We start from the raw sequence: 13,988 nt of genomic DNA on the forward strand, positions 1-13,988 counted from the left end.
GTCATGCCACATTTGAGCCAAGGATTATAGCTAAGAAACATCTACCGTAAGTGGCTTGGGAGGCTGAGCAGCCAAGGCTTTTGGGTGGACTGATTTATGACCCCCTAAATAGTCTTCTCCCAGTCACTCTATGGCCAAGACACTGGGAGGCCAGCTACGGGTTTAGTTTGGCTTTCTCTCTCCTCACCACACAGTGCTACTCAGCTCCCACCAAATCCCCAGGCTTCCTCAATCATGGAAAGCATCAATCCTACCATCCAAGCCACATAATGACTGCTGCCAAGAGAGAGGCTGTGTGTTTACTGTGTCTCCAGGCAGAAGGCCTATAGTATTCTGGGAGTCTCCAGGCGCTGCCCTGCCTGTAGTATTCTGTCTACTCATCGCTTTCTAAAGTTACTCATTCATAAATTGGACTGCGGTTTGGATTATGCAAAAAGGGTGGTAGTAACTGCTAAGCTCTTTCATGATACATTCTGACATTCAGCTACAATGTTTTAGTTGAATGTACAAAGAAGCAATGTAAGCCTAACCTACGTGACATTTTAGGCTAAGCGTGTGAGCATATGAATGTGTATTTTACCTGGCAATGTGCAATACACAACCTCTATTCATCAAATAGAGCAAAGTAGTAAGAAATTGGGAGAAAAGGAAAGGAAGACAGGGATTTCACAAAATTACGCAAAATATGAAAAATTCAAAGTAGACCAGAAACAGAGGGGAACTGTACAGGGAAAGGCAAGGGGGAAAAAAACAACGAGACGTTTACATCTAGGCTACTTTGAGACTGTCTACAATAGCAAAGTACAGTAGGAAAGTACAATATCAAAGTTGTAAATACACTGAGATATTGGAAACCGTAATTAAGGGAAAGCATTAATTAGTAGAGATCAGTTCTAAGCTGCTACATTGCTCCATACCTAGCTGGGGAGCGGTGGCAAGGGTGGTGATGAGCACTGCTGACGTTATGTTGACCAAGAAGAACTCCTGCAACTCTGGAATGTCATCCTGGGAAAAGAAAAGGAAAAGAAAAGCTTACAATTAAACATTCAAATGGTAGACATTCTGCCTTGATAGAGACAAAATCATTTTGATCATTTCACCTTGTTGAAACCAAGTTTCACCAAAATCAGACTGGTGATGTAGCAGTTATGGCCTTTCAATGTTTGAAATTTTGACCATAAATTATAGTAGCCCCATCAGGCCAATCGGTGTTTTTAAACACAAGTTGCTAAAATGTATCATCCCTCCAAGTTTTATTAAAATTTACCAGTGGTGTCTGAGATATCATGTTTCATTCCCCCCCCCATTAGGCCAAGCAATAGAATTTTTTTAAATGCTGGGACATTTAAATGGAAAGATACATCATCCCTCCAAGTTTTGTCAAAATCAGACCAGTGGTGTCTGAGATATGACGTGAAATATCACATTTGACGGATGGGCAGGTGGACGGACAGCCCAATCCATGCCCCCCTCTCCTCCACCCCTGCCATATACAGTACATAGAAGACAGACACAATCCTCACATCCAGTATGGTGACAGGGATGGCAACAGAAGTCTGTCCTTCCTGAAGGATAACAGAGCCGGTTCCAGAGATGAAGTCTTGTCCCGGGTCAGCGAGATCCCCCTCTACCTGGGACAAGTCCTGGAGAGAACCCCTCAAAACCTCATAGGTGATGTTCACCGCTCCTGGGCGAAGAAGATTTAGGTGTAATATCAGTTAGAGGGTGAAGATTTACATTATAAATGCAAATAGTTTATGAAAAATAGCTGTTGAAATTCCGTATCCAGGATCACTGAATTATATAATACTCAACTCACCGCTTAGCATAAATTTAGCATAATGGGAACTTATCCATCAGCACTACACCCATGTCTCTAGACTGGGCCCACTGACCTGAGGCTCCAAACTCCCTGTTGACGTAGATGTTTACAGTTCGGTCCCGTTCCTCCGTGGTCACCCTGACAGAGGACGGGGCGATGTTCAACATCCCATAGGGTTCATCGCTGGTTTCCACGGTAATCACCGCCTCGCTGCCCTGAGCGTCCAATGCCGCATGGCCTGTCACCAAAACACCTGTGTGACGGCGAGGGAGAAAGTGAGAGAATGTGTGATAAATAAAATGAAATACTAACTCAAACTTTATACTTATAAACTATATCTTTCTGGTAATCAATTATTTCTAAGTAGCTTCGTAACTTTGAAGATGTTTCTTAGAGCTTTATTTGTTTTGGTTCATATCACAAAGAAGGAGTCAGAGCAGTTGTATTACCAAAGGTTTGTATGTTGGACAGGAAAACTTTGTATTCATCTTTGTCCTCTGGTGTGGCATCTTCAAGCAGCTGCAGAACTATGGTGTCATTCAGCTCTCCCTGTAGGGGATAATACAAAAAGCAAACGTCAAACGACAAAACATTAAGAAGATATTACATAACTGCAGCTGGAGATATGAATAAATACAGTTGCATCCATTTAAATCACCCAGGATTTAGCCTTTTGTTAGCTGATAACTTCAAAACAACAAAGAAACGCTGATAACACGCTGATCTGTGCATCACTGTACTGTGCAATTAAAGTGGCATTTTGTACTGATCTATTTAACCATACTCCTACCACCATACTACAATAAACTGTTCTATGCTCCATCCAGTGTTTTACCTGAGTGAAGAAAAGCGTCCCTGAGGTCTGGGTGAAGGTCCTGTCTACTAGGGGGCCTTGGACAGTCCAGTCCACGGTGACATTACCCAGACCTGGAGCCGTCCTCATCACTAACAAGGACAGCCTCTCACCTGTAATGCAAAGCATGATACAGTTACAGCATGGCTTCAATTCTAATCTTAAGTACTGTGTCTTGTCTTCCCCATACATTTGAGCAACATGTATGAGCAGATGATCATTCTGTAAGCTCAAGTACATGTCATATACTGTCAAGATGGATAGGTTTATAGACGTTTAATGTGAACTGTGCAGGTTTTCATAGATCCAGCTAGAGATGCTTCAAGCTTTCTCATTCCATTAGCATGTGGTGTAAGGATTCAACTTAGGTAGAGTTCAGCTGCTCTGTCATGCATACATAATGGCCATGATGACACGCTGCCACATGTTCCACCTGTTGCCGCATGCTCTCACTACTACTACAGCATTCCCTCACCTGCTCACTCAATTACACAATTAGAACAAGTCTCCAGTAACAGGGATGCTGGATGTAAGTCCTTGTAAAGACAAGGGGGGTTTGAATTTTGAAATTCTGTGAAATGTAAGTATCCCAGACTTGCATATACACCCACTCTCACATAGCAGCAAAAATAGACACCCACCCTCTCTGGCGATGACAGAGCGTGCGGCTGGATGGAAGCCTACTATCCCAGCCACATTATCGTTAGCCAGTATCACTATGGCTACAGTGTCAGAGCTGGGCAGGATTCGACTTCCTCCCTCCGTCTTTACCAGCCCAATCATGAGGCTCTCGCTGTCCTCTGGCTCGCTGTCATCTCTGATTACTATCTCTACAATCTTCTTCACATCACCTGTAGACAAAGAGGATAAAGTACAAATACAAATGAGTATTCTGTTAAGTATACTTACTTCTGGATAAAGCACAAATACCCCCATCTGAGAAGATGTCTGTTAAATATGACTTGGTACAGAATTATACAACTGCATACTGCAGGTGTGGAGAAAACAACAGTGGGGAAAGTCACTGATATATTCTCTTATTTTGTATTTAAACACTTAGAGAGTAAAATAATATTGAAATTAAACTATTCACCATGTGGCTGGGGACCCCCTGGAATCTCCTTTAGGACCTGTGGGGGTCCCCTGATCCCATTTTGGGAACCACTAAGCTAAAAGACACATGAATAATCTTAAAATCGCTATTGCTAATCAGTTACAATCATCCACCTACCATCTGCAAAGACCAGCGTCCCTCCAGTCCCAGTGAAGTCGGCGTCTGGTGTGGCTTTTCCTCCAACAAACCTCCACTCTATGGTGACCCTCCCCAGACTGCCATCTCTCCTCTCTATAACCAGGGGCACCACAACCATCGGCTCCTCTCGGACCTCAAGATAGAGCCCCTCCTCAGTGGCGTTGGGACTGAGGCTGTATATTAGAAACACCCCAAACGCGTCCCCATTGATCCCGATGGTGACCACAGCCTTGTCCGGCTGGCCAATGGAGGGCAGGTTCTTCTCCGCCACAGTCATATTCACCAGCTCTACCTTCAAACAATAAACAAAGACATTTTATTTGTAATACATTTTTCAGTCAAATTCAGCCAACAGAAAGTGAATTAGATACACTCTCTTATCCCTCTTTCTTATAACCTCTGATTCCTCCAGTGGAGCTGCACTGTGGCCAACAGTACACAAGAATGTGAGTAGCTGTGTGAATGTTAGGCAGGGCAGTGTGTAATAAGAGCATGTCATCTCAATCGACTCTCCCTGGATAAATAAAGGTTAAAATAGAAGGAACACAACAGTGTGAGGTCTCAGCTGTACAGTAACATTGTCAAAAATGCCATCCTTTGAAGTGATAATCCTAGTTTTTCTTGATTTTGGTGACACCTTTGGTGATAAGTGGTAATTGCTTTGGTGTTTTGCACTCAGTGTAGGCACTGTCCCAACTTACAGTAATAATAACAACATGGCTTATTATATGTCTTCTACATTCTTATATTTATTCCAAAAAAATTTGCTGTTCAGAACAGCAAATGTAAAAACCAGATATAGGTTGAATCACTATTGTATGGTATCAATCAGTGATAGAGAGTAGTGAAACAGACATTTATTTACATGAAAAAGTTGTGGATTATTACTTTAAGTAATGAGTTTACTTTTCGTAAGTTGTGTACCTTCAGGATCTGGATGGAGAAGCTCTCGTCCATTTCAGGGAATTTATCAGTCAAGATTGGGACAGTGAGGTTGGCGACCCCTGACCCATCCTCCATGAAGGCGCTCTGAGCCGTCATGGTGGAGTAATCGCTCCCTGCCACAGCTTGAGTGCTGAAGAGGACAGTAGCCGCAGTGGCATTTTTCACATAAGTCACAGCCTGAGGTTTTGGAGTTAGCCGGTCCGCCCCTGAAGTCACCCACGTGCAGGATGGTGGCGTCACCGCTGATGAGAGAGAGAAGGCCTGGCAGGCGCGCTCTCTCAGACAAGCAGCAGCACACGCAGCCAGGGGGTCTTCCTGGTCAGAGATACTGACCGTCCTGTGGGAGGCAGCAGATGGAAGGCCTGGCACCGGGGGGGCGTAGTACATCAGCAGGTCCTGGCCCTCAGCCTGAGCCAAGCCAACAATGTCAATCTCTGAGGTGCTGTAGAGGATCTCCATACGACCAAAGTTACCACCACTGGAATTAAAGCAATGGAGATGATACAGAGGGAGAGTGGAAAAGAGGGAGGATGGGAAAGGGTGGGGGGTGTTGTTAATCATACCATGAAAGAAAGATGGTAACTATGAATAATGAACTACCACTAGAAAACAATAATGAAATGCAGCCTGAGGCAAAGGACCAACCTCCTGCGGACTGTAATATTGGCTACATAAATTCCCTCCAGTGGCTCCTGCACGCGGTACACAGACTGTCCGAAGTAGACCGTCCCATATGGGTTGTCATTAGCAGGCACTATAATGTTAACAGATGTCTCAGCTCCAAGGTTTCCTCCATTACTGGCATCAGTCAGCTCCACCTTAATAATCTGGAAAGTGTGTGTGATATATTACAATCACCATATTTCTGTGCTTTCATGTCAAACATGTAGCAACAAATGGCACAAAATACTGCACTCACTGGAACTTTCTTACCTCAGTAATTTCAGGTACATCATCGGCTAAGACTTCCACTCTAAGCGTCTTCATGGTCTCTCCGGGAGCAAAGCTCACCTCCCCTGATGCAGGTCTGATGTCCCCCACCGCTAGCTGACCATTGACAGTGGCCTGCCAGTGGACTGCCACTGTGCCAATAGTCCCAGCATTACGGACAATAGGCAGCGTGACCTCGATGGAGTTAGATCCTGGTTCCTCTATGGTGACTTGGGCAGCCTGGAAGACTGGAAAGCAACAAAACCAAGTGAAGAACTCACTTAATAATGGGAAATTGTCAGAACTCCCTATAACCAATTGCAGTCATAACTTCAAATAGCGAGGAAGCAATTGTTAACTGACGGATGATTTAAGTCAAAAGCATGTAAGATGAAAAGACTGAAACTTATATTGGATAATGCCTACTAACCAAAGGCACCGAAGGGGTCATCAGAAGGCAGTATGGTGATGATGGTGCGTGTGAGTTCCCCCAGCAGAGCTCCTCCAGTGGTCTGGTTGATCAGCTCCACGCGAAAGGTCTCCCCCAGCTCAGGGACCACGTCGTTGATGATGTAGATGGGTACGGCCTTACTGGACTCCCCCTCCAGGAGGACCACATCAGTGGAAGCTACGCTGTAGTCTTCACCTGTAGGAATACACATAAGTAAACATGGACATAGCCTGCCCGCACACACATAAAACGTAGAACCCTAACCATAAGTCCATCCTCTGTCCCACACTTACTGACTCTGGCAGTCATAGGCACCGCCCTGAACTTGACAGATACATCAGCGAATATGCCCCCCGCGCGTACGACGTTTACGATGGGCCCGACGTAGTCCTCGGCCACACTGACGGCATGGTGCGACAGCTGGAGGGTTCCAAAAGCATCGTCGCTGGCCTCCACTATGACCTGGGCTACAATCTCAGTCCTGGAGCCCAGACGAGGGGATTTGGCAACTGGGAGGGACAGTGAGAGGATATAAAATCAATGTAGTGTGGTATAGCTGAGTCATTTCAGTAGCATCTGTGAATGTCCTGCATAATATGTACCATGATGGCAGCACATTAAAAGGAATCCCTCAAATTCTTAGTGTTTATAAATCATTTTGGAATAACAGCAGTTTTAGTTGTAGACTAATAAATACATTAGGTATCATTATGACTTGAATGATTTCAGAATGATTTCAGTTAAAATCCAAAACATTCAACATCAGCATCAGTATCTTACTGAGCCTCTCCTGCTCTCCTTCGATGAGATGAACGTTGATCAGCTCCACAAACACAGATTCATCTCTCTCTGGATCCTCGTCATCCAGCACTCGAAGGGTGATGTTTGCTTCACTCTGATTGGCCAGGAACACAACAGACTCTAGGAGCGGAACAAAGTCCCGCCCCTCGCTGGCCCGGCCCACCCCACGGGTCCTGTATGGCGCCGGATCCGCCTCACTCAGCGTCCCGTATGTTACACGTACCTAGGCCAATGACATGTCATGCAAAATCATATCAGTTGGTAAATCCAGCACGTGAGGACAGCTATTGCATCTGTCAAACTGGTTTATTCATTCATTTAACATCAAAGAAACCTTCCACGCACCTTTCCCATCAGGCCTTTGTGTCGAAGGATGGTGAGGGTGACAGTGGAGTCAGCTTCAGGAAGACGGACGGGCCTGGTGACATCAGCAAACACAAAAACACCATAAGGGTCGTCGCTGGCGAGCAGGGTCAGAGTAGCGGAGGTCTGGACGCCCAGGCGACCATGGGAGACGTTAACCAAGGACACGGTGAAGCTCTTGTCCAACTCGGGCTCCTCATCCTGGGCCACTCTGATGATGACGTTCCCCGAAGTCTGACCTACGTCAAAGGTGACGTTCCCAGACCTGCTGAGGAGCTCCTCCTCCGAACTTGGTTCAGCCTCCCAGTACACAGTCACATTGGAGAGGTCACCAAAGGACCGATCCACCTGGAGGAGGATTAACGGGGAGATAGAGCAGAGACCACATGATGATAAACTATACCTTATGCTGTATCGCAACAACTTACAAAAGACTTCTCCAAGCACTGTCAAGATCTGGTCTCATATACCCAACACAGGGAAATATTTATCTCCCTGGAGGCGTACATAAAAATTTAAAAAGGGAGTATGCCACTGTCAGAATATGGGCATTTTACAAGTTCACACCATGTATCAAACTGACCTGAAGGATCACAGAGCTGCGTCCGTCCTCAGGCTCTGTCCCATTAACAGCCAGGGAATCAGGACTGAACTGAAAAACTCCGTGGGCATCGTCAGAAGCAGCGATGGTCACTGTGATGTGGGAAGCAACTCCCAGGCTGGCTACACACACAATACCAAATATGATTCTGCATTACTTTTTAGGTATTTTTTAGTCGCATTTTTACTTGAGTTTAAGCATGAGGTAAACAAACAGTACACATTGTAGCAGGCAAGTGCCGAGCTGTAATAATCAAAGCAAGCAGCTGATTTTTATAGAAATTGCCTCAGAATAACACACTCCTTGTTATCACTAAATCAGCGACATCATGGTCAAGTGTGGCAGATTGAAAAGCAGCTTCACAGTGTGTGGAGGTCCAAGCCCAATGTAAAACCTCGGGGTCTGTGACACTCCATGTCAACCACTTAGCACTGCTGCCCCCGTCTCAACAGAGAGGCTATTTGCTTTTCCCACATCACTCTCTTTGGGCGCTTCTCACGGGCCCCATTGCAATGTAAATAGCACGCACAAGCAAGCACACACACATACGCGCACACACGCATACACACAGACGCATACCTGCTAAAGGGCCGTGTATGCAGCACTAATAACCTAGCTGACAGATACTAGCTCAGTTGATATGCAAAAGGTTAGTTGTGGTGCACTGTGTTTGGGCTTAATTCATATCTGAATTAGGGTTAGACCGATATATCAGTTTGCTGATATATATTCCCTTTTATTAAATGCTGTTTCCACACTTGCACCGACCCTGCCAAAAATAAAACTCTGGGGAAAACACTAAATCCTAATTTTGTGAGCATAAAAATTGTCAAATTGAATATTAGCAGAATCAGCAGCTAAACCCATATCAGTCAAGCCCTAATCACACTTAATGAATTTGAGATATGATCTGAGCCCAAGGTAACAGTAAGGGAGTGAGGGTTGAAGGAATGGGGACAGGAAGAGGTGAGGGAAGTAGAGGAAGGGGAGACTTACCACGGTGGTGATAGGATGGAAGTAGGAAGTCAGAGTCACTCTCCCCACTACCACTTCCTTCACTACGCAGGAACTGATCCACTGATGGATCACACACCGGGTTCACACAAGGATCAAACCAGGTCAGAGGTCAGAATCACACCAGAAGAGTGGGGGTCAAAGGACAAACCATAGGTGGGGGGGTAGATAGGTAGGTGGGAAGCACACAGGAGCACAGCACACATAATCACACCAACACACAAAAACAATAGGGGAAAATACAGGATCAGTTCAGCTCTAAATTAGAGGATAGGTGTTGAAAGGTTTCTAGTGAAAGTTTATTGAATTAGAAATACCTGTGGAAAATATTGCTAAGGCTCAAAATCGATCAAAAGATTTGACACAAACTGGATTTTGGCCTCAAGTGCATTCTTACCTCCTCCATCAGGATGGTAGAGCTCTACTCTGAAAAGCTTGTCCAGCTCAGGGACAGGGTTGTCAATGATGGTCACAGAGATGAACTTTAACCTCTCCCCTTGCAGGAAGTCCAGCATGCCCTCTGAGTCCTGGCAGTGGAATATAAAAAGAGAGAGGAATCCATGAAAGCTCACTCATTGAATATATTGCATATATATATATGTTTGAATGTAGGAGGACAGCGATAATTTTACTTAAGTTATCAGCAAGGGCCTCAGCAACTCTTAATATTCTATATCATTCACAAAATGTTTTGCATATGTTTTTTTGATTGTAACATAAATAGAAAAGACAGTAGTGTATTATCTTGGGAGGGATTCATATCCGCTTATTACTTTATGCAACACATTCTTCCCTACTATTGCTGCAGCATATTGAACTATAAGAAAGAAAAAAGAAAGAAAGAAAATGACCTCATAGTCCTCAGGGCTGGACGCTGTGAAGGGGGTCGTCCTGTATCCTACCATGACCCTTCCCAGAAGGCCTTGGGCCCTGGCCACCAGCAGACGGACTTCTCCATCTTCCTCGTTAACAGTGATGTGGGCGGGTTCTAAAGCTGCAGAGATCAAGCCATCCCCTGGGGGGCTAGGCTGGAACTGGAGCAGGCCTGGAAGAAGGAGGGAGGAGGAGTGTGCATGTGTGTGTGGTGATGGATGGGTAGAGGAAAGGAGAAAGGAGAGAAGGGGAGAAGATAATAGATTGTAGATAAGGACACAGTGAAGATAGGGAAGAGGAGAAGGGTGATTGGTGTAGGACGGCAAGGAGCGGGGGAGGATGAAGGTAATATAAGTAATAAGAGGGGAGAGGAGGGGGGAGGGGAAAGTTGTGATACTCATGTTCAGCCGACTCAATAAGCCACGTGTCACTACCAGCCATTACCAAAAACAGCAACATTGAAAAGAACAGTGCTGATGTGTGTGTGTGTGTGTGTGTGTATGTGTTTATCAGTACCATAGGGGTGGTCACTGGCAGTGACAGAGACAGTGTTGATGGAGTTATCGGGGTCGATGCTTGCTCCGCTGGAGGGGGTGGAGCCTGGCTTCCCATCACCCGACTCTGCCGACACCAACGTGACCTGGAAGGACTCTGCCAGCTCCGGGAGGTTATCATCCAACACCAGGAGGTTCAGTCCCTGGCAGAAGAAATTAAAAGGGAAAATAGCTTTATTTTTTACTCTAGACCATACCTAAGAAAGATCTCCTTATTGAAGACTATATTTCTGCCCCTTCTCAGTCCCTGGTGGTTGATTTGGTACAACTAAATCTCACATTGTTATTTTGGTGCAATGTATTCACAATGCAAGGTTTTATCTTTGTTGTGCGCCACAGGCTTAAAGAGTAAGCCTAATCGTCAGCTGACACCTGTTGACGCATCAGTAAATTCATAACTAACCAGCCACTAGGTGGGGCTGGATATCAAGAAACGTTGCAATAGGGGGGAAATACCGCTGTAAAACTGGTACATGCTTATTTGAAATAAATATAAGGATGTGTGAATACAGTGCACCATAGATCAATCCACAGTTGTTTGTTATTCTCTGTGAATGACTTTTCTCTAGGTGACCCCAGGTAAACTCAGTCTCTCTCTCTTTCTATCTCTATCTGTGTATCTCTCTGACTCTGTCTTTGTCCCTCTTTATTTCTCTTTCTCTCTCTCTCTCTCTCTCTCACTCTCTCTCTCACACACACACACACACACACACACACACACACACACACACACACACACACACACACACACACACACACCTCAGAGCGCTGTCCGGGCATGAAGAGCACAGCTCCGGTGGCATTAGCAAAATCCTGGTGGGCTGGGATGTCACTGTCCGAGCTCCCCAGCTGGGTAACTGTGTAGTTGACATAAACGAGGTCCAGAGCTCCGCGCGTACGCTCGATCACACACGAGATGGTGGAGCCCTCCTCTGTGGTCTAGGAGGAGACATTACAGAGAGCAAAGACAGCGGATTGAAAAACAAAAAACAAAAAATCCATGGAATCTGAATTAACCATTGGAAGAAGTGTAGTTTGCACATGCATCCAACTATAGTCATTTAGTGTTTATACTATGCTTGCATGAGCTAGTCTTACCAACTACCTTAATGGTCTGCTCTAATTCCTGCACAGTCATAGTGTGATTTGGGGAGAGACCACCTGATAGCACACATGCCTCTACGTCTTTTTGTCCCCAAAGGGTATAGGATATAGATCCCTACTTCTGATGGAATGCCTTCAGCAGCCTTGCCACCTGTTGTGCCGATAGAGACAAGGAACTAGATCTCCCGGGTCCCAGTACTGGAACTCCTGATCCACTTCTATAGGAATGCCCTGGCTAGCAGACCTGCCGCGGCCCGGCCTCACCAGCTGTCGCTCTACCTGAGAGGGGGCCCATATGAGAAGCCACGTGTCCAATCCAACTAAAGAGGGAGAGCATGCTCTCCCTGCAGCCAGGCGTGAAGACTGATGAAATATGCACTAGGACACAGACTCACAAACCGATGGGTTTACGTTACATGTCTTTCTAGGTAACAGTAGGCATACGTGTTCTCTCTAGAGACAACCGAGTGTCAAATGTAGTAACAACACTGACAGATAGCATTGTAGTAGAGGTCATGTAGAAGCATTCAGGCCTTATTCAGATGATACTGAATGGTATAACTGACCTGCATTGTGCTTTTGATAGTTGTACATCACAACAAATTGGCTCTGTCCATCATTTCAGTAATGTCTGTGATGTACAGAAAAGGTGGTGGTAGATGCCCACAGCAACATCAGTGAAAGGTGTCAGTTTCATATGTTAAGCCTGTTCCAGTGAACTCAATGTGGTCCACTAAATGCCACCGACGAAATGCCGTCCACTTACATTAGGTGTGCAGGCACCGGTGAATCCAAAAAAGCCATTGGCATTGTCACTCTTCATGACTCGCAGCGTGGCAGTAGGTCTGGGGAGGGGGAGGCGCGCTCCGCCATGCACTGCCACCAGCTGCAGGTAGAACACCTCCTCTCCCTCCTCCTCCTTATCATCCCTGACCTCCACCACAAAAGACTTCTGCTTCTCCTCCTGCCGGTACTGAAGGTAACCGGAGATGTTACGCAGGTCCGTTTTGGCAGGCTGGGTGTGAAGCTCATGGATGTGGCTGCGGTTCAGCTTAGTACGGTACAGGCGAACGTCCTGGAGAAGGCCTGTGTAGCGCTGCTCACCCTCGGGATCTGACCCGATAAACACTGGAGCAGGTCCTGGAGTAGGAACAACAAAAAGACTATTGTACATCTACATTGAACAGAAAAATGTAATTTACAATTTTTAAGCTGTACAAGTAGGAATTGCTGAAGTACCAAAGGAAAAACCATCATTGTCATTGCCTCAAGCACACTGTACAGGAAGGCCTGGCTGCCAAAATAAAGGAAACATTGACATTTAGTGGCTTAATATGGTGCCTGGCCACAAGCTGCCAAAACAGCTTCAATGGGCCTTGGCATTGATTTTGCAAGTGTCTAGAATTCTACTGGAGTTCCCAGATACACATACTGTACAAGCACACACACACACACACACACACACACACACACACTCTTGGGTGTAAACCTTGCAACTCCATGTTGACAACGTAATTTATGTGTTGAGCAAGTTTAATGAAGCTTTTGGCTCTTGAAACATGTTGAAAACCCATTCTATGATTTCAAAAATACAAGGGCACCAATGAGAAGATACGCATTCTTCTCTTAATTCTTAATTCTTCTCTTCTCGACAGAAACACTTATAACAACAAATTAATTACAATTATTTTATTGTGTAATTCTCTCGTTTTCAGTGTGTCCTTTGCTTCCTCCATTGTGACAAATTTGTTTTGTGAAAAGCCATTAATAAATATATTTGATTTGATTTTACTTAACTTTATATCACTCTTTAATGAAAAATTCCTTAATTCCAAAATGTTTTGGTAGCTTCAGTATATGTAAGTATTCTACTCTCTGGGGCAGTTTCAGTCAACAAAGTGTGAATCCACAAAATCTTTGATGGCACTCTGCTTTCTTTAACAACCTATCCAGTGGAGCTGCTGTCATCAGGTATGGGGCTGGGCAGTAAAGTCAGCAGTGCTGTTCTTGCTATTATTTACACTTTGTTTATTGCAATTTTGCATTTACTGGAGCATGTTTTATACAACTGCCTTGCTGTGTGCCCCTCTCTGTTAATGAACTGGTTAACAAGCGAACAGGTTGCTGAAGTAATACAGGTCACATTGCAATTTACAGTTTTGGCCAACAAAATAACGGTGTGTGCCATAAACATTCTATGTCTTTGTTTAGGGCCAAACTGCTACGAAGGGAATTATTATTATCATTAATGGTGGGAATAACTGGTGGGTATGATTGGAGTGTTTTGGGACCACAAACACAATCTTGTTTTGGGCCACCAAAAGCCTAGGACTGCTCTGTCTATACTCAATACACTAGACAGAGCAGCTTCCTCCACTCACAGTAAATGGGACAAATGGAAGAAATCTGCCACAGTGAGCAAGTA

The 13,988-nt window shown here is 45.0% G+C and overlaps 1 protein-coding gene across 1 annotated transcript in view; it reads right to left on the reverse strand.

Annotated features, from left to right (window-relative positions):
• The window catches only part of adgrv1 (adhesion G protein-coupled receptor V1), a gene marked incomplete at its 5' end in the record, with an annotated part of 117,162 nt that overhangs the window by 85,855 nt on the left and 17,319 nt on the right, over window positions 1-13,988 (reverse strand). The window contains 22 exons of the mRNA XM_071522979.1: window positions 581-604; window positions 918-1,005; window positions 1,524-1,687; window positions 1,896-2,075; window positions 2,272-2,371; window positions 2,658-2,788; window positions 3,317-3,526; window positions 3,907-4,219; window positions 4,852-5,350; window positions 5,518-5,699; window positions 5,806-6,050; window positions 6,233-6,448; window positions 6,547-6,762; window positions 7,034-7,277; window positions 7,400-7,765; window positions 8,001-8,140; window positions 9,015-9,095; window positions 9,430-9,559; window positions 9,884-10,077; window positions 10,422-10,602; window positions 11,219-11,398; window positions 12,330-12,703. Of these exons, the coding sequence (XP_071379080.1) occupies window positions 581-604; window positions 918-1,005; window positions 1,524-1,687; window positions 1,896-2,075; window positions 2,272-2,371; window positions 2,658-2,788; window positions 3,317-3,526; window positions 3,907-4,219; window positions 4,852-5,350; window positions 5,518-5,699; window positions 5,806-6,050; window positions 6,233-6,448; window positions 6,547-6,762; window positions 7,034-7,277; window positions 7,400-7,765; window positions 8,001-8,140; window positions 9,015-9,095; window positions 9,430-9,559; window positions 9,884-10,077; window positions 10,422-10,602; window positions 11,219-11,398; window positions 12,330-12,703 (4,458 nt within the window). The remainder of the gene's footprint in view (window positions 1-580; window positions 605-917; window positions 1,006-1,523; window positions 1,688-1,895; window positions 2,076-2,271; window positions 2,372-2,657; window positions 2,789-3,316; window positions 3,527-3,906; window positions 4,220-4,851; window positions 5,351-5,517; window positions 5,700-5,805; window positions 6,051-6,232; window positions 6,449-6,546; window positions 6,763-7,033; window positions 7,278-7,399; window positions 7,766-8,000; window positions 8,141-9,014; window positions 9,096-9,429; window positions 9,560-9,883; window positions 10,078-10,421; window positions 10,603-11,218; window positions 11,399-12,329; window positions 12,704-13,988) is intronic.

The sequence above is a fragment of the Centroberyx affinis genome, unplaced genomic scaffold (assembly GCF_046629955.1).
Source record: "Centroberyx affinis isolate AG114_WGS23_722 - 3 ecotype Tasmania unplaced genomic scaffold, CSIRO-AGI_Caff_v1 ptg001051l_1, whole genome shotgun sequence".
Lineage (NCBI taxonomy): Eukaryota > Metazoa > Chordata > Actinopteri > Beryciformes > Berycidae > Centroberyx > Centroberyx affinis.